The following is a 23,767-nucleotide window of genomic DNA, read 5'->3' as shown; positions in this document are numbered from 1 at the left end:
GATGGAGATAAAAAGATCTTCCAGAGGAAACAATCATCCATGACGCCCGAATTGTCATAAAATCTAATTAGCACATAATATTTATTATAGAGTTTTAAAGCAGAGAAAAAGAAAAACATATAATTAACAAAAATCATTTTTTTTCTGGCGGTTATTTGTTTCGAAAGGGTAATCCCAATTTATTACAAAATGTAAATAATTAAATGTGTTTAGAAGAATGATCACGTAAATTCTTGTCTTTTCAAAAATATCCGCATTTTCATATGCACAAAAGCTAAAAATATATCCGCAAAAGGCTATAATAATGTGAATAATTACGGATATCCGCATTCATGTAGATCTCTTCTTATGGGCAATGTAGAATAAAACTTTCCTGCCAAAAAGCCCTACAATTTTCAGTACGTAGGGTTATCGTATGTAAAGAACATATTATCCCTACCGATGGAGAAGGAACTTACCATATCTCCGAAATCAGCAACTAACACGTGCCACACGTGACATTGGGCCCGGTAGTGTCTGTCGCAGCTCAGAACGTAAAATCGAGCTAGGCAGGTCTGGGATCAGCAAATCACCTCTGGAATTTCTGGGGATCCCAGAAGAGGATTCTTCTCTGCAGTGTTGTGGTCATAACGTGAAATTCGGTCCAGGAAGACTCCTGGCACGAGAATGGAATGTGAACTCGTTTTAACACTTCGGTGACTGTACACTCCTACTCACGTGTAAAGCTTCCTCCATTTAGTATATATAGGCCTGAGACCAGGTAAGGGGTTATATTTCGGGACATTACTGGCATCCATGGTCTATCTAAGCCCATCACATACGAGGGATGACGTCTCTCGGTTATCAGACTACTCGGGGAATAGGATAAAATAGATATAGGAAACCCAAGACCGCTCTTAACAAAGGTGAGAGCGTTAGCGACTACACTAACACTAGGCAGAACCACCTGAAGGTATACCGTAATGGGCGTGTACCAGATTTGGCGTGGATCAATAAAAACTTGATCCAAGACCCACTGACCCACCACTCATCGTGACCCACGACCCACTGACCCACCACCCACCGTGATCCACCACTCACCGTGATCCACTCTAATCCACCACCCACCATGATCCACTCTGACTCAGCAAAACACATCGTCATCAACTCTGACACATGATCCACGTCCTCTTCTCTACTGACTAAAGAGTTTACACTTCTAATAAAACCAGGTTGTGAAATTCTAATTAATCGGAGTTTGAATTTCTAGGGTCAATCGCTCAAGCACAGCTGTTACAATAACGGTGGATCTGACCTTTACGATATAAAATGGTAAAGTGTTTGTCATGAGCCAAATTAGGATGAATTTTAATTAAATTATCATGTTATAATTATTACCTTGTTGAATTATCGATACTTTTCAGTGGAAAAAGGGATGAAATTTGAAAGTAACAAATCAAAGTAAGTAAACCAACAAAGGAAAAAAGGGTAAAATTTTCCATATAATTATGCGTATAGTACAAACTTAAAATTTCCGTGTAATTAAGCTTACAATATAAATTTTATGTCTATTTTTCTCACAATTTTATTGGTTGATTGCCCTCTGCCCTAAGCGCTCCATATAATAAACATAAACTTCAGCAATTATTATAGCTGAAGGCAGTGGATATATGAAGCGAAGCATTATATTTTTTGTTTCTCAATTAATAATTGTTTCTGAATTTGTTTCTCAACTAATATCAATCGTTTTCGATTATTTTTACGAACCAACCCACTACCATTTTTCCTTTTATAGAAAGCGCCCTTCCCCCATAAAGGAGAATTTTTAAAAAGAATGCTAGGACACGTTCTGTTTATTTTTAATAAAGAGTTAATTTACTGAATTTCGGCTCCGTAAGTGAAATGGCTTGCGAGATACTACGTTTTTTTCCGCAAAAATTCGGATCCCCACTATTCTCTTAGGATATGTATTATAACGAAAGCGATATGATAACATTCCAGTTTGGATTAAGGCATATAACTATAATATATACCAAAAGTAATTTCATTTGACTTTGCACTTTAGCCGTGATGATCAGGCACACATAGTTACATTCCTTTTTTTTAATATAATAATTTATATACAGTAGAGCGTCGATTATCCGAAGTAATTGGGGGACATGGGTGTTCGGAAAACTGGTTTGTTCGGATAATCGAACTGTACATGTTTATTTGCCAAAAAGAAGTACTGTACAGTAAATTTATTCATAAAAACAGGCATCTCTTTAAGTATTACAAAGTAACGTACAAAGGCAACTTTAGTAGGAATATATAGTGTGTGGTACAGTTTATTAAACAAAAATATGTACATTTTACATACGCATTTTGCATGAACAATACACACAGTACACAAAATTAACGTTTAAAAAAATCCTTTAAGCGAGCGAGTACACAGTTCGGTTAAGCGGTCGTTCGGTTGACCGACGTTCGGATAATCGACGCTCTACTGTATTACAGTGATTCAAAAAAATATTTTTTCCAGTAGTTAGTTCCTCTAAAAACTGGCAGGCTGTTTGTCTCGAAAGCCAAGTAGTGGATAAGTCCTATTACTATTATTACAATTACAAATATCAATATCCAAAAGTGCCTGAAGTTCTTTTTTCACATACAAGCAAGGTTTTCACATACAAGTACATACTTCGATCTGCTTGATACTCCTATAGGTATACAGCAGTGGTCGAAGTGAGACAGTATGCTGTGGTAGTCATACCGCCTCTGGTTTTTCAGTGATGATGGCATACCGCCTCTGGATTTTTAGTGATCAAGACATACCTTCACGAGAGAGTAGATGCTAAAAACCTTTAATAAATTCTTGACGAATAGCTCTGCGTGTAACATTTTATTGCTTATGTAGAAATAGTTTGTAAGTTACACCGACATTTTTGTTATCTTTTTCCTCCCTTTGTTTTTAAAATGAGCTGTCTTCAAAGAAGTTCATCTTGTTTATATTTTGATGTGCCATATTGAATTGTTTCTTTCATATATATGCATGTGTCTTCTTGTCTTAATTCATGTAAGTGTCGTATTTTGAGCAGAAGCGGACTTAGGGGTTGTCTGCTGTGGAGGCGATTCTTCCAGGAATATCTCTCAGTCGAGTGGGGGATCCAGGAGTTTTCCCGCAGGAAATTGTTAATATAAAAACTCGGTTTTCAGCATTTTCATGAAAAATTCTCTGTAATACAGCATAAGAGGAATTTTAAATTTATTTCCAGAAAGTTGTTGGCGAGGGATCAAAGTTTCTCCATGGTTCCCCCCGTAACTAAATAGAAGTTCTCTAGTGGTTTTCAGTGACTACGTAAATAGAAATGCATTATCTTAGGCAGCATACCTCCACTGTACTTCAAAATTTAGATAGCCGGTATGTCGAGTCAATATCCTAATAAAACATACCGCCTCTGCTTTCTTTCCACTTCGAACACTGTCCTACAGTGAATTAAGGAATCAAAACTAAGATATGCGTGTTTTTCTATATCGGCCAACGTGAGAGATGAAGGGGGATAAACACCCTCTAAACTTCGAATATAGGCAATATAACACCTTTTAGCAAGGCCATAACTAGCAATAGACAACGAAGATTTTGCTTGAAATATCTACACTGAATAAAGAAATAAAAGTAAGATATATGCATTTTTTTAATATCGGTCAACGTGGGGGATGAAGGGATCAAACACCCCTTTAAATTGTGAACATAAGGTAATATGACACCTTTTTAGCAAGGCCATGGCTAGCAACGCACAATGCAGATTTGCTTGAAACTCCTGAAGTGAATAAAGGAATCAAAAGTAAGAAATACGTGTTTTTTTTTTATATTGACCAACGTGAGGGATGAAGGGGGCAAATACCCCCTAAACTGCGCACATAGGGCAATACAACATCTTTTAGTAAGGTAATAACTAGCAACGCACAATGTGGTTTTTCTTGAAGCTCCTTCAGTGAATAAAAAAAATTAAAAATACGTCAAACGTGCCAACGTGCAGGTGAAGGGGCAAACACCCTTCTAAACTGCGAACATAAGCAATATGACACCTTTTAGCAAGACCATAACTAGAAACAGAAAATGCAGATTTCCTTGAAACTTGTGCAGTGAATAAAGTAAGTAAAAGTATAATATGTGATTTTTGTTTATATCGGTCAACGCGGGGGGTGAAGAGGTAAAAAAAAAAAAAAAAACTCATGCAGGAGTTTCAAACAAATTTGCATTGTGCGTTGCTAGTTATGGCATTACAAAAAAAAAAAAAGTGTTATATGGCCTATATGTTCGAAGTTTACGGGACATTTGCCTCCTTCATCCCCCATGATGACCATATAGGAAAAACACTATGTCATACTTTTACTTACTTTATTCACTGCAGAAGTTTCAAACCAATCTGCATTGTCTGTTGCTAGTTATGGCCTTGCTAAAATGTGTCATATTGCTCTATGCAGTGTCGGACTGGGTAGGGATGCGCTCGAGACAGGATTTTCCTGACAAAATTCGAGTCGAGACACGGCTCTTCCAATAGAGAAATATACATTTTTCGAGTCGAGACATCACTTTTACAGTACATTTTCGAAAGGAGACAGCCACAAATCTTGTCTCGTGCGCATCCCTAGGACTGGGGCTGTCAGAGCTAGGCGGAGATATAAACTTAGAGGAGCGCATCATGGACAAATTTATGTAAACATTTTTTGCTTTTAAAATGTATTTTTAATTTATTCACAGCGTTTTAAGCATACACAAAAAACTACTAGCATATTACATCCAACCAAAATATGAATGTAAGATAGATAAATTAGCAGTAGTCTACCGATTCCAGTACAAACACGAGGGAAAAAATCTTAGGTGCAATTTATGACTATATTAAATTTGACAGACCTTTAAGTAATCGTTTAAGATCTCTTGACCTTTCTGCTATTTCGCTTCCAATAGCATTGTAATGTACAAGAAAATCTGAACATATGCAGCATTACATTTTACAGTAATTTTGCCTCAAAAGTCAAATCAGTTTTGATTTAATGATTTTCACATTAGAAAATAAGAGTTCACATGTTACTTAGGTGGTTAGAAGAGCCATAACATATTTGTACACACAACACAAATTGCTATAAATGCTTTCATTGTTATAAATCAGCTTACACAAGAGTGTAAACGCACGATATATGCAAACCTCTCTACAACGGTGAGGATTCAGCTGATCCAGACTTTCCGTTTTTTTTTTCCATCCCATTCGTCTTCATTTCCAGAATCAGCTGGGCACGAACCACACTAATAGAACAGGATGTCTACTGATACTGGAAATACTGGAATTTAATTATGATACTGGAAATATACTGGAATTTTGATCCACATATTGGAAAAATCATGAAACTGGTAATTTGTCAATACTTTTTTGTAATTGTTTTAATAGTCTTAGAAACAATTTTGTATCCATTGAGATTGTAAATTTTTCCAAAGCAAGAGTTGTATACATTTTGTAATTAGATATTTAAAGCAATGGTTGGAGTAGAGGGCTGTGAGAGGAGTTAGGATGTCCATTAAAAATGTTAAAAAATCATTGTATTTTTTTAAAAAAAATCAAGGTTAACTAAATTTATTAAAACTAAAATATTCTTTTGATGGGAAAACAATTACAAACCTGAAATCATCAAGAGTGTGATTATTCCTAAAGAACTTCAAAAAGTCATTGTATTAGGTACAGGAATTTTGCTGTAGTTTTACTGAATATACTGGAAATATACTGGAATTTTGAAAATGAAACTTCGTAGCCATCCTGTAAATGGCCAGATGCGACAGTACATAAAGTCCAGAATGACTTCAACGTTTCAGCTGGATGATACAAACATCATCAGTGGATTGACCGCAAGCGGCGTTTGCCACTGATTTTCTGTTTGAATAAACTGAAATCCACTTTTACCAGGGCACAGCATGGTTGATGATTGGTTCTGAAAACCACATTCTGACATTTTTTTACTAATCACTGTTCCAACTCCTGGCTCTTGATCATTTGTAAAATATGTTTGTCCTCCTTTCTTTTCAACTGGTTTGAAACTTGCTTTACCTTTTATTCTTTTCTGGAAGTCGCTCTGGGAACTCCATATATATATCCTCGCTGCTTGTCTTTGACTCATGCCGTCTCTAACTTCCTGGAGTGTCGCCTGAACTTCTTCAGTCGATTTTACTTCAGTTTTTCTTTTGTATCTGGTCATCTGAAATTAAACAGTAACAAATAATTAATATTTTTCTTAAAGGCCTCTTAATATGTGAAGACATCTTCAAAACTACATTACTACAGGCATTTAAAGAAAAAAAATATATGTTACAAGTATGGTGGTTCTATCCGCCCCAAATAACTAGGCCCTATTCACCCAATTTACACATATTTTCATATTATTTAATGGCAACGCTACTTCCATGCACTGATTGACCTTGAACAAGTGACTATTTGTTGCCCCATAACTATCGCTCTTACATAAAGATATGTTTCATTGTTAGGAAAAATACATGCTATATTTAACACTGAATTTTAACTTGTAGTCAAATTCCAACACAACTTACCTTCAAGGAGGTAAATTCAATTCTTCACATAATGAAAACTGTATAACCAATACGCATCCACCTGTTCCACTAACACTCCTCACGTACTAAGTTCTCCCTCCATGAGAGGTTTTACATTCTGCATAGCTGTCTAGCGTTGCCAAATTGAATTTTCTTAGAGTGGCTCTATTCGAACGGTGGCCCTAAACACCCACTCTTACCATACATTTACTCAATACTCCTCTACATAAAAAGTAATCTCCAAAATTTACAACTCAGGCAAGACATCTATTCGTACAATACTAGAAGCAATAAACTCATAAATGTTCCATATCACCGACTGTCCAAGTCGTTAAATAGTTATGAGACACTTGGAATAAAACTGTATAATAAGTTGCCTGCAACACTAACAAGTGGACATATAGATAGATTTAAAAGTAAGTTATATAACTAGTTAGTTGCAACGCCCTTTTATTCTTTACAGGAGTATTTTAATTGTTCAATAGAAATGTAACGTATTTTCTAATCTCGTGCTGAACTAGTATTTAAAATGCGTATTGTTATTGTAATTTATTTTGTAATGTCATTTCGTCATTAATTTGCTTATATATTATTATTCATTTATACTTATGTCAGTGGTGTCCACCCCCCTTATGTCCATGACGCATCCCCCAATTGTCTATCCGTAGGTATTCTTCCATGAAAAAATCTTTTCGATTAATTTTTACACCCCCTCAAACATATTTATATAGATTTTACCCCCCAAATATTTCAATGACGCAGTTTGCGTCATAGCCTTCCTTTGTGGGCACCCGTGCTTATGTATCAATATTATATCTCATTTTGACGTTGTCTATTGCTATGTATAGCTTAATGACAATAAAATTCTTTATTATTATTATTATTATTATTATTATTATTATTATTATTATTATTATTATTATTATGACTGAGGTAGATATGCACCATTCCGTAAAATTATTGGGAATTCATCTAGATCCGAAAATAAACTGGGGTGAACATACTTAAAATTTATGCAGGAAATTATATAGAGTGCTATTTTTACTACGTAAACTGAAACCAACAGTCACAGAAACAATGTTTCTTGCAGCGTACTATGGCTCTTTTTATTCTCATCTACAGTATGGCATAATATTGTGGGGTAACTCACCTGGTGCCCAGACTATCTTTAAATAGCAGAAGAAAGCCATAAGAGCAATAAAAGGTTTAACTGATAGTGTCTCGTGTGGACAATATTAAGGATTTACAAATCATGACAATTCTCTCTCTCTCTCTCTCTCTCTCTCTCTATATATATATATATATATATATATATATATATATATATATATATATATATATATTTATAGTTGTCTTATGTATGTTAAAGAAAATTAGGACAGTTTGGGTTACCGTAACAATATCCATTCATATAATACTAGACATAAAGATGACTTAAATACTCCTCATATTAGGCTAAGCATAATACAAAGAAGTTATAAGTATACAGGTATGAAACCAGTGTGCGAATTAGATAATCTGTATTGGGGGGGATAAAATTAGGCCAAAGAACATAGTCTGAAGGTTCAAATTTCAAAATGAGACAATAAATGCCTTACCCCCCATATATATATATATATATATATATATATATATATATATATATATATATATATATATATATATATATATATATATATATATATATATATAATATGTGTGTGTGTGTGTGACCTGTAATAAATGAGAGATTTATTAATTTAATAAATCTACCGACAATAACTATGCACATATATATTGTCTGACATACACACACCCCACTAAATCTTTCTGAACGTGTTTTAATGTTGTACTCACTCTTGTCCCCGTAGCTCTCTAAGGTTTATTTAGTTAATAATTTGGCTCGAGCGATAGCCATGATCACAAGCATATGTTAATTTTTCCACTCATATTGAAAGCTTCCACTTTGCATTAATACATGCGAAAAGAAACCTACTTCAGTCTTGTGAAAACCACTAAAATTATCAGTTAAACCACTAAAATTATCAGTTACACCGGACATTTTTTTTAAAAAGAAAATCTAGATATTAGCCTATCAAATAAGAAATGGATTGTTGCTGGTCCCGATTTCTCACATCAAGGTCAAATCGAAGGCCAAATATTTAAAATCTCTCAATTCAAATTTCGAGCTTGTGCTTTTACTTCCCGCTAAAGCTGTGCTCATCACGACTTTTTTTCTCCAAATATATATTCCACGATGGGCACGGAAAGTCAACACTTAAAAATTACTTTACTTTTAGGTTGAAGATGAGTTGATTCACTATGGGCTACGTTATTCAAATAAAGTAAAACATTACACTGAAGTTTTTCAGACAACATTAATTGCGTGGACAGCAAACTGTACAGCGAAAAGATGGAAAAATGAAGGGTTAACTTTAAAAAAACCCGCTCCAGTTGAAATGCTTATACAGACACGGACAATGACACGGAGAACCAGCCGTATTAACAAATGCTGAAACAAATCTTGAATTATTCGCTTATTCACCTAAAAATCACCTTCATTAACATGTCTGCTCACTAGGAGCGTATCCCCCAGCGTGTACGTTAACATATACTTACGAGAGAATACCTATATCTCAGATTTTGAGTACAGTTTCAAAATTTCATTTCCGTAAACTGTAAAAGCAATGATTACTATGCTAATTATCACAAATTAAATGCAACTTTTGAGTTGCATACAGACAACCTACTAGGGAATGAAGACCATGTGCTAACAAAGAGTACACTGGAAAATGAAATAACATGTTATAACAAAAATTAAAATAAGATGATAATCGATACAAATATAGAGGATGAATAAGACATATCCGAACTTCGCCAAGTATGGTAGAAGAAGCTATTTGTTTACTTCTTCTTGGCCAACCGCTAAGAACATTTATAAATCTATATGTGGCTTTGTTATACGCAATTAGTACATTCAAATTCACAAACGATGACGAACTGAAGGGTACGAAGGTACAGTTGCAAGTAACAACCGTAGTCATAATAATATAGTTCTACTAAACAACGTTGAAAATAGTGGGTAATTAGGTGGTAAGTAGAAATGACCAAAACTGAACAGTTTACATCGATAATTTCGAAATACAGCTAGAAGATTAAAATTACAAGAAATAACAAAAATCAGTGAAATTTGGAGTTACATTAAGCATAGTTTGAGGGGGAAAGCGAGCATCCCCGGTGGGGATACTTCAGCTGACTTCTTTGGGGGGAACAAAATGTGATTGAGGGGGAAAATCCCCCTCACCCCCCCCCGGTAATTCGCACCCTGTATGAAACTATACAATACATTGGCAGTGAATATACGAATGATGTGTGTTACGATGTCAAAAAACATTGTAAATCTTTTCTTATAAATAATTCTACTTATAGTATCGACGACTTTGACGAAAGGCGTAAATTGTAACTTTTTGTTCTTTGTATGTATTTGTTTATATACTGACACTGTCTATTGCAACAAGTGTTTAAAGGTCACCATTTGGAACTGTGGCAACTAAAAGCTCCACATGGAGTTGAGAAGCGACTGTCATTTGTTTGAAATAAGGTTCTAGTTGGTAATTTGGTCTAGTTATCTGGAGTGTTGATCACAAGCTCCTTTTCCCTGCGATCAGATGACGACTTATTTAAGACACAAGCCAACAGATGTAGAAGGTGGCATTCTTTATATACAAACTGCACTTCGGTTGATGAAACAACATCTACGCATGTGTAGATGACTAACCATTTAATTTTGCCACTGTAAATCAAACGACAATCAAATAAGCTGTCAATACGAAACTCGTTTTCTAAGATTGCCGCACGATTTATTCGAGTTGTTTGAAATATATTATTATTATTATTATTATTATTATTATTATTATTATTATTATTATTATTATTATTATTATTATTATTATTATTATTATTATTATAGCTCCGTGGCTAAGGAGTTATAAGTTCGCGTCACCCGAATTGGCGTGTCATCAGCCAATAAGGTCACAGTGCGCTGTTACTAAACCTTCAAGGAGTAATCTAATCATTCATAACTGTCAACAAGTATGTATAAAATCATTTAGGAATGACTAGCAGCGTTCACCCCGCTTCGCTGCGGTCACCCCGGAACGCAATAAACTTTGTTACTTAGATAATTTTTACTTTTTCGCTTTCAAGTGATATGATAAAAACCATAGAAGATTGCAGTAAATGTTAACATTATATCGCCTGTCATTTATGTTAACCCGCCCCGCTTCGCTGCGGTCACCCCGGAACGCAATAAACTTTGTTACTTAGATAATTTTTACTTTTTCGCTTTCAAGTGATATGATAAAAACCATAGTAGATTCCAGTAAATGTTAACATTATATCGCCTGTCATTTATGTTAACCCGCCGAGTGACACGGTCATGCGGGTTGCATATAAATACGTTTATTTTTACCTATGATGAACTAACAAAGGATTTGTACGTTATGGACACTTGAATGGTCAATTATCTCAAGACACTGGTAATTAAAAATTAAAGTGATATGATAAAAACCATCTAGGGTCCAAATCCTAATAACCCCCAAAAATGAAAGAAATTGGTTCAGCCGTATTAGCGTGATGAGGGAACAAAGGATTTGTGCGTTCTCTTTTATATATAAGATAAGATTCCTCCCTTAAGGTTTAGTAACAGCGCACTGCGAGCTTATTGGCTAATGCCACATGCTAATTTGGGCGACGCGGACTATAGTGTGCGCGCCTTTGAAGTGGGAAATCCGGGTTTGATTCAAGGCTGGAGCTCATGTGGTTTGGATTGCACGTTAAGCTGTAGGTTCATATCCTATATAGGCTCGCTGTTGAAAGGTACGCTAAACTTAATAACACGTGAAAATCAAACTGTTATGCCAGTAGCCTAGCCAGGATGTGTGTTTGGGGGTGGCAAGTGCTGTTACAGGTACATATAGAAAAATTACAAACAAAAAATATATAAACAAAGATATATAAAACAATTACAAACATCAAAGTACCAAAGTACATTGTCGGACCTCTTTGGGGGGCCCGGCCCTTCTGCTCCCCCTTCCCTATGCCACTGTGTTATGCAGATTATCACCAAAAAAATTGCCAATTTTGCGTTCCGTTTACGCAAACCTTAACGAATAGTGCCCGGCAGTCATTGAAATTTTAGTAGATACGGAATGAGAGTATAGATCACAATATTTTAATGCTGTCTTTGAATCTTTGACTTGAATCTTCTAGAATGTTCCAGGGTTAATCGGAATGCTAGTAAAAACTAACACAGGAAGTGTGGAGGATACAAGAGAACATTGTTGCAAACGACTAGAAAAAGTAACTGATTTGATGTCACTTCGTATTCAATAATATTATGTGAGTATCCAGCCCTAAACAACGTGTCCACTTAGTTGTGAGCATATATAACTCAGTCTAAAATTTAAGATCACAAATACATGTTATGGCAACATGTTTTTCCTATGTTTCATTGTATACAAAAATGAAAACTTTAATGTCCAGGAATTCACGGAGGCTAGATGCCGGTTTTAATATTTAAACACCTGTTGGTGTATAATACATGGTAATTATTAAAAACATCATAATTTAAATCATTAAGTTAGGTGCTGTGACTTGTGTGCTTTTTATTATTTGGCATAATATTGATTTCCATGGTAATTTTCCGTACTTTCTGCAATTGCACCACAAAATGCTAGAGATAAACTCCTCAAATAAAAATGAGGATTAGCTTTACAACGCCGGCTCCAGCAGGTATATTCACTCAGAAACGAGAAATTACACACTAATAATAATAATATGAAAATGGATCAAAACTTACTTAACCTTAAGCTAACCCGTTCCTAACTCGTACCCTGCTTATTTATATCTTACTCTACTCTACTCTACTTTTTAAAGGCCCTACTTATCGATGCGCGGCTGGAGCGTGTCTTGTAAAGTTTACCCAAATATGATTTTCTTTCAGATCAGTGTTTCATGTAGTTATTCCCGCTTAGCATATGTTTAGTTTTCGGGGCTAGCCATTTATGTTAAAACTACGCTAATTTCAGGTTGTCTTCGGGTTAGGTTATGTAAGGTTTAATTAGTACTTGCATTATTGTATTCATACACCCTTACGTACATTTCCGGTAGCTACTAATAATCCCTACAGTCTTTCACATATTTCACTTCCATACATTGCATTTTTATTCGGGTTAACTGCTGTATCGTCGTACCAGTTTTAGGAAATTTACCGGGTCAATTGGAGAATTTATTTAAGTTTGTGAGGAAGAAAGTGGTTGTATTTGCTGATTGTTGTTTGATGATGTAAGCGGCACTGTATGTGGAGGCGGATGGACTACTTCGCGGAGAGGTACACTTGTTTTATTATACGGATCCGTAGACTAAAATGCACAGAAAAATTTGGGCAAGTCTTTAATTTGCCCATTTCATGTCGAGAACAGAACCCAACGAATCCCTGCGGGGCTTTTAACTCGTTCCTACTACTACTACTACTAGTTATATTATGGATCCGTATAGTAGAACTACATGTCTAATAATGTAATCTAACGTAACGTAATGTAATCCAACCAAATATAACCGAATGCAGTACATTTTGGTACTTCTTTTCAATTTTCAAGTTGGTCCGGCTATATAGCAGTAATGCCTTTAATTCCATTGACCTTTTAAATTACATAAGAATCACCCTGCATTTATTTTTGGACCCGTATCTAAATATAACTCGGTCACTCTCGCATACATTTACTATATGGATGTACAGTAATAGTGGCTACAAAATGACTTGTCCATAATATTTTTTCTGGCTTTTTTTTTTTTTTTTCCTATGTTATTCCAGCTTTTGGGGGTAAGGAGCATAGTGTTGTAAAATTTATGGAAGAAATATGAATTATGATTTCAAAAGAGGAATCTACAAAATCTAGGTGTAGATTCAGAATAGTCCGCCAAATTTAAAAAGTATTTTTCTCTCACTTTTCTTGCTTTAAATAATCTCGCAAGAAATTCTGAACCTTATTACCCAGGCGCATGCCCAAATAATTTCGTACGGATTGATAATATGCGTGAAAACTGTAATGCTATGGAAATGACTACGTGCTATCTTATTCTATCCAAGTATTTCATCAAGATATTCTCTCGCGGTTCGCAATGTTTGGGAAGTTGTTTCATAAGGTAGGAGTTGGATTCATGAGTGCAGATTCATTTTACGATGACGTCTTCGGTGCGAGCGGTCGCGCGTGGGGGCGATCGGTCGAAAAAGTAAAAAAAAAAAAAAAAAAAAAAAATCAAGCCAGCGATCCTGAGTAAGATTTTCCCTGGGTTTTCTTCATTCACAACTGGCAATTGCCGGGGTGGTCCCTAACTTATAGGTTCTAGGTCGCTTCCTTCGTTTCCTTTCCCCGGATAGTGTGCTCACCAAGGGACGTCATCTCTCATCCGTAACGGGCGAAATGGCCGTAGATGCCGAAAGTCCAGAAATCTAAATGCATTTTACGAGGACTTCCCCTTGTATAAATACGCGATCAAACATGCGTTATAAAAGCCGGTTGTGTAATAAGCACGAAGCACATTGCGCTAGGTGCCACTAAAAGTGAGAACGTTATTTAAATGTGTCAGGGCAGAGGAACTGTCGGAAGATGTCCGCAGGGAGGAGGCGCGTTAGCGACGGAGAGTATGCGCATAAACGAGGATAGTGCAAGAAACACTTGATATCACATAATTTCCCGGCAGGGGCTCATATGGTTTGGATTCCGCGTTAATCAGTAGGTTCCGCCTCATATAGCCTCGCTGCTGAAAGGGACGTTACGCTCAAGATCATCTCAAATTGATATCACATTTTATAAAATTACAAACCTAGATTAGAGCACTTGTAGTGGTTTCATACTTGATACTCTATACGTGTAAACATGAAATATGTTTTTTATACAGCGTGTGAAAATACTCTACTAGTGGAAAATAGTGTGTTACAGAGTTGTCTTTGATGCGCACTTATTCATTTTAACACTGGTATAGACCGAGTAATGGTTTCACACTTGTAACATTACGCTTATATACATAAAATACTGGTTTCCCACAACGTGAAAAATTTCTCCGCCACTGGAATTCAGTATTCTATACAATCCTCGTTCATATGCACTCATTGGTTGTAACCGTAAAATTACAATTTGTATTGAAAGATAAATCCTAACCACTTTATTATATTAAAATTTGAAGGTTGCCCCACCGGGAATCGATCCAGGGATGAGGTTGTGGAACACCTAGCCCAGTGGCTTTTATTGGTAAGGTTAGGCTTCATTAAAATTTTTACTACATTTGAAGCTATATTGCTACTATACCTAAAATACTATTTAGGCATTCATGTTCTGCTGTACACGTGAAACTAAGGAATTTGCCTGTGGGGCCGCGTGGTAAAACACTCATCTCTGGCGCGTGGGGTTCCTGGTTCGATCCTAGCTATCGTCAAATTGGCCTTGTGGTGGACAGACACCATGTACATGGGTTTTCTCGGGGTTTTCCCACTTTCAGCATGCCATCATCCGTCTTATCATCACCGCACCTTTAGCATCGGTGCACGATCGTGAGACATTGAACCAAACATAAAAGTAACAACGGAAAAATGTCGCACAAAGAGAATTCGTGAAGCCCTATTCAGTTTTCGTGCGACACACTTTTCACCATTGACATTTGCTTATACCGATTCCTAGAAAGAAGGAACTTGAGAATTTTGTAGAGTAACCAAGAGGTGAGTAATTCTAAATAATGTAGAATAGTAATAAAATCCCCTATTACACTCAGGATTCAAATCGCTGAGCCAGCTGTCGAGACTGATGATTCCTTTATTTTCCCAATAAAACATGCAAATACTATGATAGTACCTCAAGTTCAAGAGCCAAAGATGCTTTGTTAAATGCATGTTGTTTTTAATTTAAAAAATCGGCTTTTTTAAAAAGAAAAATTTTGGATTTGTTTAAAAATAATTTCCTGTTGCCTTTTTTTTTTATTTTTTACATTTTACGAATAAAGGATGTTTGTTATATACGACAATCGTACAATACGTAACATACTTCTCCAAATATGCAAGAAGAATTCGAGAGTTTCTCATCTAATTGCCGCTAGTATGGAGAAGATAGAGGTATAGCTTGACTTTAGTAATTTCTTCTCGTTAAGTGAAGCGTTTTCGATTTATAATTAATTGAGACATAAGAAAGACATTTTATTATTTCGAGTGTAAACTAAATTCGTTACGCATGATTCTCAAACTTTTTTTAATGTGTTCTCTGGCGATCGTCTCTTGATAAATAACATATTTTAAACCAGTTCTAAAGCTAGGCGTGCATTGAGAACCACGATTGAAGCGTATTTTGACATTAAGGTTATTATTTTTATCCAAGTTTTGAAGTATATTTTTGGAAGTGAGTTATTTGGATTTTATTGTGTGTTTCTTATATTTTGGGATGGAGAAGATTCCAACAATCCTGTCCAGGCACCATAAGAACCAAAAGCGCGCGCGCTAGCCACTAGATCAGCTGCGATTGCCCTCACTTGGAGCTGAATTGTCAGTTGAAAATTAAAGTGCTTTCAAAACTAGAAACAAATTGACGTTTGGAGAAGCACGTGGTACGCTGTTGCCACTTCGTGCGCATCCCGGTATAAGTCATCAGCTAGAACTGTTTTGTGAGTCTTAACGAAAAGGAAAATATCTAAATATTGGTTTGTTTGGAATGGATGAAAGGATATGTTGGTCGTCCCAATTTGTTCTTGTTGGAAAGGGGGGGAGGGCTGTGTGAAATCACTTCCACGCACAAAGAAACGAAAGGCTATAATAGCTTCTTTCCTTCTGAAAAGACGTGTTTACTAGCGGCAACATTGGAATGTTAAGGTCTGTTGCCAAGGAAACCCTCCACCTACTGTTTGCTAGAATGACATTTATGATTCGACCCTCGCTGAGTGACCGCAATAACTATTTGACGTAGTGTTCCTTCTTCAAAACAAATCTGCACGTGTTTTTTTTGTGAGCTGTCAATTTGTTTCTAGTTTTGAAAGCACTTTAATTTGCAAATTCACACCCGTTGCAAACAAAAATGTAGAATTAGCACTTAGAAGAAATCTCGAATTAGCTCTTAGGGACAATTATTAAGGACAATCGAAAATCGAAATTAAGTCACTGAATACTTTACGATAATTTTTCTTTGAAGCAAACGAAGAAAAATGGTTTTGACGACGTCCTGGAGGAAGGAAATGTTCAATTAAAATAAACACAGACGCTTAAGAGGCCTAATCACTGCGAAATTAAAATGCCGCCAATTTTACAATAATTATATGATATCCTCAAATAGATAAAATTAGTCACCTAATAGCTTTCCGTTTGCAGCCATTTATAAACGCAAAAATAAATGCCGATTTTCTAAATGGTTGAAAATCGAAAGCAGATAAGTGAGTCGTGATAACAGTATCTCATGTAAGATAATATTGTCTAGCGAGCTCTTGTTCCACTTTTCGATTATCTTTTATCTATTTGAAGGATATCATGTAATTACTGTAAAATTAGCGGTATTTTAATTTCGCCGTCATGGGGCCTCTAATGTTTTACAAGTCTCGAATTTCCAATACTTTCCTCGAGTATCCATCCTCAGAATTAAAATATATTATGCAATAAACTCATCAAATTCTTGTTATACCAATACCAGCAGAATTTTATAAATTATATATATATAAAATAATGTATCAATATGAAGCGATGAATTATAAACTCTCAATTGCAGAGACAAGGTTATTGCGTAGTATGATTTAAGCCTATTTCCAAGGATGGGTAGTCGATGAAAATATCTGGAATACCAGACGCGAAACAATATTGATCTGCGTAGGAATATTAAAAAAAAAAACAAGTCAATAAAATTCTCTGTTTTGCAATAAACAATAAGTTCCTTACTTTGTATTAGCAAGTATATAAGGATATGAACAAAACATACAATATTTTGTTTGTTTTGCAGATTACTATCTTCCAATCAGCATTTAGTCAGCGTGGGTGAAGAAAGAGTCGTATCAAGAATGTCCTTCACGAATTTAAATCCTGAGCTCAAGAAAGAAGTTTTGGAATTACTGAGGCGTCTTATTGTTGGAAATGCATGTCAGGAAACTCAGAATCAAGTTACTATATCTGAAAGAAAATCAAGCCTTCCGAACGATCATGTTAATGAGGCTGATTTAAGGGCCTATAATGACTTGGAACACTCTTTGAATAATGGCAATCCAGTTTCTTTGTCTAAACCCAGTTTCAAGTGTTCAAATACGGAGGCTTTGTCGAAAATTTCAGGACATGAATCGAAATTCTCGAATGGGTCGTCAAATTTACTAACTGAAGATGATGCGAACTCAGAGTGGTTTTCTGAAAAATTTGTAGAGAAATATCCAGAATTTAAGAAAATTACCAGTGCAAGGAGTATATTTACATGGGACCCAAAACCAAAGATGAATGTGTATGCACACAAGAATTTCATTGAAATGCTGATTCAAGAAGAACGAGGATTTGGACTTGAAGATGATGCTTTCCGCAAATTCGTTGTAAATATTGTTTTGGCATATGAACATACATTAGCAAAAAACTACGACACTGCTTTAGATAGTTTGAACAAAGCAAGGGAAATTTGCAAAGAATGTGCCTATCTTGGAAAATACTCCAAAGCATTGTCATATATATTAAATGTAAGTTACATACACGTTTTGTGTAGAAAAAACTGTATACTTGCTGCCAGAAATCTGTTACTGGGACTTTGGAGGTTTGAAGATCTTCAAGATGATGATAAAGCAATAGTACTTCTTCACCAAGCAGCGGTATACTTGGAATATGGAGAACCGTTCATCAAAGATACAGTTACGATCGCTCGTGACGCAATGGCTTTAAATCCTCGGTGTGCTGAGGTACATTACTGGTTGGGGAAGTGTCTGAAACGTAATCGAAAGATTGATTATTACGAGTGGTCGTACAAAGACGAAATACAAGCTTTTGAAAAAGCTGTTGAACTGTCCGACAGGGCTTTTTACAAAGCCCACCTGGCAGAGTGTTACTGGTCACTAAGTAAACAGTGTTTTGTGTATGGCTCTAAACCTAAAGACCTCCCTAATTATACCGTAAAAGAATTGAACAAGAAAGTTCGCGATCTTTGTATTGAAGCAGCGGAGAAAGACAGGGATTCTCCTTTTACTAATGCACGCTGTGCGAAACTTCTGTGGAGCGTGAGCGCTCCGTTTAAAGATAAAGTAAGAGCCAAACGTTATCTTCAGAGAGCTGTAGCTTTGGCTCCAGAAAACAGTATGATTAACCACATCCAAGGACTATTTTATGAATTTTGTGAAAGAAATCTGAATAAGGCATTAGCGTATTACAAGAAAGCAAACAATGAGCATGCTGATTTTAACTATATCTCTGTCCTAGGAAGAATTGGTGAATATGAAGAACTTGAAAAATTTCTAGAAGAAATGTACATCAAATACCCCAACGTGCACTCAAGGTCACACATTTTACTAACCAAAGGATTTTTCTACGACAATGTTCGCAATAGCCTTCCTGAAGCTGTCGTAGCATGGAGACAAGCTGTAGACCTTGATCCGGAGGCACCATTCTTAAAGGTTAGTTCTATTATTATAGGTCTTATTTTAGATTAGAATAAATAATATAACTGTGTGTGTGTGTGTGTACGTTTACTGGTGTAAATTTTAAAATGCCAATTTAAATAGTAGGAACTAAAACAGGGTTCCCACAGATCTATAAAATAAGGGAATTTGATTTTTATCAGCGAAAATATTGAAAAGTACTTTAAGGTCAAGGAAATAAAGTAGTCATTCTCGATAACGAAGATAACTTTGAAATAATAAGGTTATTTTTGCATTTAGAGACGTGTAATACAGCATTATAGAATAATAGGTTACAGATGCATTAAAATATATCAGGGTGTGTTGTATCATGATTTGTGTTTTTATTTTTTACTCTTGAAACAGTTGAGCTACAGCATTTTAAATCCCTTAATGTAGGCAGAAGGCGGTGTTTCTAAGCTTATATATATATACGTCTTTTTAAAAAAGTTTTCAATTAGACTCTTTTACATACAGGGTATTTCAAAACAACATCAACAACTTTTGGGAGATGATTCCTGACACCAAGATAAGACAAAAAGTATAGACCAACATGAGTGCACAAATGCTTCCTTTCGGAGTTATAGGCTGCCGAAAATATGAAAAAAATAAACTTTAAAGGTCCATAGCTCCAAAACTGTGGGACCTACCGTAGTCGGATCAAGACTTTTCTTGGGAACTAATATGTGCGCTATCCAGAAATATATGTTTCAGAATCCTAAGGTACTCACGCAGCAATTTTTATAGAGGGAGTTCAGGATTCTGAAACATGGATAGGGCACATACTAGTTCCTAAATAAAGTATTCACCCGACTACGGTAGGTTCCATAGTTTGGAGCTATGGACTTTTGAAATTCATTTTCTCATGTTTTCGGCAGCCTATAACTCCGAAAGGAAGCATCTATGCCCAGGTTGGTCTATACTTTTCGTCTTATCTTGGTGCCAGGAATTACTCCCAAACGTTGTCGGTGTTGTTTTGAAACACCTCTATATGTTGTGCAAATGTTCAAGCATAACTCTTCGACATAAGTGCACCGATTTTAATAATTCTTTTGTCCTTTTTTCTCTTTTGTTTGAAAGAGTATTCTTTTCCGGTGGTTCCAGGTAAATTTCATTAGGATCTAACAGTAATCTTCGGAAATAGACCATGAAACATTTCAGTGGCTGACAGTGTTCATAATAATTGTATGTATGATCACGCATAATTTCGACGTAACTGCACCAACTTTGATTGTTTGGAGAAGCATGTTCTCGTGATGGTTTCGTATAATTTCATTAGGATCTTATGATAGTCATCGAAGCTAGACCATAAAACTTCTCAACGGATGATAATGTTGATATCGTAATTAACCGACTTCGTATATGCATGTTCACTCATAACTTCAACACAGATGTACCGATTTTGATTATTATTTTTCAGTCTCAGAGAGTATATTCTCTTGCAGATTCCATATGAATTTTATCGGGATCTCACCGTCTTTGGAGTTTATCCGTAAAATTCCTCAACAGATGAATAGTCTTAATACTTTGTGTATGTTCACGTGTGATTCCATAACGCGCAGAACGATTAAATACTGAGCGGAAAGTAACTCCCTATTTTTAATATTTTTTCCCTCCTTAAATATTGTAGGTATAATCTCATTTTTTTTCACACATGTAGTTTATTATATACCATTATCTTTCCAAAAGTTAAAACTCTATGTGTGCTCCAATATTTTGTAGACACTGTCTTAAATGAACAGGTACGTTTGCTACGACCTTTCTCGAGACCTCAGCAGAAACGCCACTTATGGCCTCAAGGTTCTTATACTCAAGTTTCCAAGAGTTTGTGGTTTGCTGCGATACATTCCTTCCTTAGCCTCCCCCCCCCCCCATCCTCCAAAAATATATCGCTGACCCTGGCGACCTGTCCAGCGTCCTGCGAAGCGTTCATCAAGCCCTTGTCTTACAGGCAAGGCGTAATGAGAGGGAGCTCCATCTTGCATAAATGAAGAGTTCATGTGACCCGTCCTATTCAGAAATTGTAGGCCATACAAAATTTTCTAACACTTCCAGGTATCATTCAGTGCTCATATCGTCTCTCAACAGATAAGAATCCAATAATACGGAAAAAGATCATCTACACCACACTATCATCGGCTTGGCCCGCATTTTTTTCAGTGGTCTTTGGGATCACCTTCTGCCCAACAATGATTGTTATGTCGATTAACGAATCCTCCTACATGAAACACAGCTTCATCACTTCATTTATTATTATTATTATTATTATTATTATTATTATTATTACAGAGTGGATGATCTTCATGACATGTGAGTATCATTTGACAATTCAACACGCCTATCACAATCATCTGGATACAATTTTTGGATATAAGGAGGCTTCCATAGTCTGAAATGGAACTCTTTGTGAAGAATTGCACGCACAGAATAGCATGTAATGTCACTCTCTCTTGCATCTTGCCTCGTTGACTTTGAGGGGCTTCGCTCAAACATCTCCTCACTTTGGTCACCTTTTTCCTCTGGTACCGAAGTCGAGCTCCGCTTTTAGCTTGAAGAACATAACCATGGAATATTAAACTAAAATTTCATTTCTTTTTCTTTGTTCCGTAAACTTTCTTTCAGACGTTATTTCAATTGATATGTTAAATTTGTTTTGAGCAGTTGTTACAGCTTTAGAAGTTAATAGTGTATATTATATTTATCACATATATTACAGCTTATCGTGTTGCTTCACTTTAAGGTAAGTAGCAGGCCTTTTTAGGGTCCACATTAGTCCAGTGGTTGAAACGTTGGGCTCGCGTCTGTTTGATCCTGGGTTCGATTTCGGCCGGCGCTTTCCAATTTTCGGCATCCACCCAGCGTCGTGAAGCACACTGAGGAGTCACGGCCACTATATCTAGAAAGCTCCTGATATGTCTGTTAGACACAGGGCTACGCAGCACGCTGACCACGTGTTAAGTTGTAAGACGGTCGCTAACAGATTGCAGTAAAGTGGCTTCGGGCCCACAAAGGACTGTCACGCCAAGTGGTTTGGTGGGTGGTTAGAATGTCTTTTCAATGTAGGTTTTAATAGTCATTCTACAGATTTAAATAAAATATATTTTATAATTTAGTCTGAGAATTTGTGTATAGTCACATGATATCCGAAAAGAAGATTTGCCTTTACCGACAACTTTGCTGCAAAAACCTGCTTCACATCACTGCGGGAAGATGTATTTCTTCATCTACTGCAGCATCTGTTCATCTGTTGAGTGATGTAATCCGAAACTTTTCGACTGTTGCAAAGGTTCGAATTCTTTATGAGATCTTCTATCCGGTGGTGAATACGTGGGTGCTACTGCTGGACTCATTACTCTTTCATCTGTGCTGACTTTGCCATAGCCTCTTTATACAATATTATCCACTAATTTAGCATATAGATATAAAAGGGAGTCTGTTCACTTTGACATCTTGTAGCATTAACCAGGTTTCATGTGTATTGGAACGTAATTAATTTTGTAATAATCTGCCAGGTAAACATTCTGAGTGCTCTTTGATTAGCCCAATAAAATAAATAAATAATGCGTCCTGTTTGAAACTCTTTCAATTGTTTTAAAATCTAACGCCGCGCCGTTATAGCAAGGAATATTTGTCGATTGGCTTTACGAGTACGAGTCTGCAATTCAAATTACAACACTAGACTCAGATCAAAATAGAAACAAACTGACATTTTGGAGGAACATGTGTTGTCCTGATGCCGTGCGTGGGTATTCCGCTGAGGGTCCACTGTGCTCCCTCCACTTCAGTTGACAAGCATTTTTGATCATGTGTTAGAAGCCATCAAAATTGTAATGTTGTCCCTTTCTACAGAAACCCTCCACATGCAACATTTATGGTTAGCCCCTCTTTTTGTGAGTTGAATAACCCCGTAACGGAGCTTCTCTAATTAGACAAATTTCCACGTTGTTTTGAGCTGTTAGTTCGTTTCTAATTTTGATCCGAGTATAGTGTTGCTCAACGAACCAACGAAACCGTGAAAATTTACAAAAAAAAAAAAAAAAAAAAAAAAAAAAACGACAATTCTATATTATTATTGTTATTGCTCAAATCTAAATATGGCTGTGGCCCTTGTTTTATTTCGAAATAGATTGAAGCAATGTAGCAATTGCAATTAAATCGTTACAATAGTATTAAATCATTAAATTACCTGCACAGCTAATAATAAAGTCATATTCTTACCGATAATGAGGGTTTATATATATATATATATATATATATATATATATATATATATATATATATAAACCCTCATTATCAGTAAGAATATGACTTTATGTACTGTCATATATATATGTACTGTTAATGCAGACAGTTAGTAAGCAAATTAGGGGACTGTTATAAAGGTATGAGTTGTACTGGGAAGAAAATTAACACATAATCATTATCTTTTGCAGTACATGTACATGTAAACATATTCCTCAGCGATAAATATGTTTCTTTACAGGGAGATCTTCTCCAGTAATTTTCACCTTGATAGTATTTCGATACTAGCCTATATTTACATTTATAACTAACGTATTTGTTGTATAATGA

At 35.8% G+C, this 23,767-nt stretch overlaps 1 protein-coding gene across 2 annotated transcripts in view; it reads left to right on the top strand.

Moving 5' to 3' along the window:
• The first annotated feature begins 11,720 nt into the window (after positions 1-11,720).
• Positions 11,721-23,767, top strand: part of LOC145666864 (uncharacterized) — a 25,660-nt gene continuing 13,613 nt past the window's right edge. Inside the window, exons 1-2 of one of the 2 annotated variants that reach the window (XM_081734446.1) lie at positions 11,721-11,932; positions 17,557-19,192. In XM_081734446.1, the coding sequence (XP_081590572.1) occupies positions 17,615-19,192 (1,578 nt within the window). In that variant the 5' untranslated portion in view covers positions 11,721-11,932; positions 17,557-17,614. The other variant, XM_081734445.1, reaches the window with a different exon arrangement.

The sequence above is a fragment of the Thermobia domestica genome, chromosome 12 (assembly GCF_964235325.1).
Source record: "Thermobia domestica chromosome 12, izTheDome1.hap1.1, whole genome shotgun sequence".
NCBI lineage: Eukaryota > Metazoa > Arthropoda > Insecta > Zygentoma > Lepismatidae > Thermobia > Thermobia domestica.
This window is presented reverse-complemented; position numbering and strand designations above follow the sequence as displayed.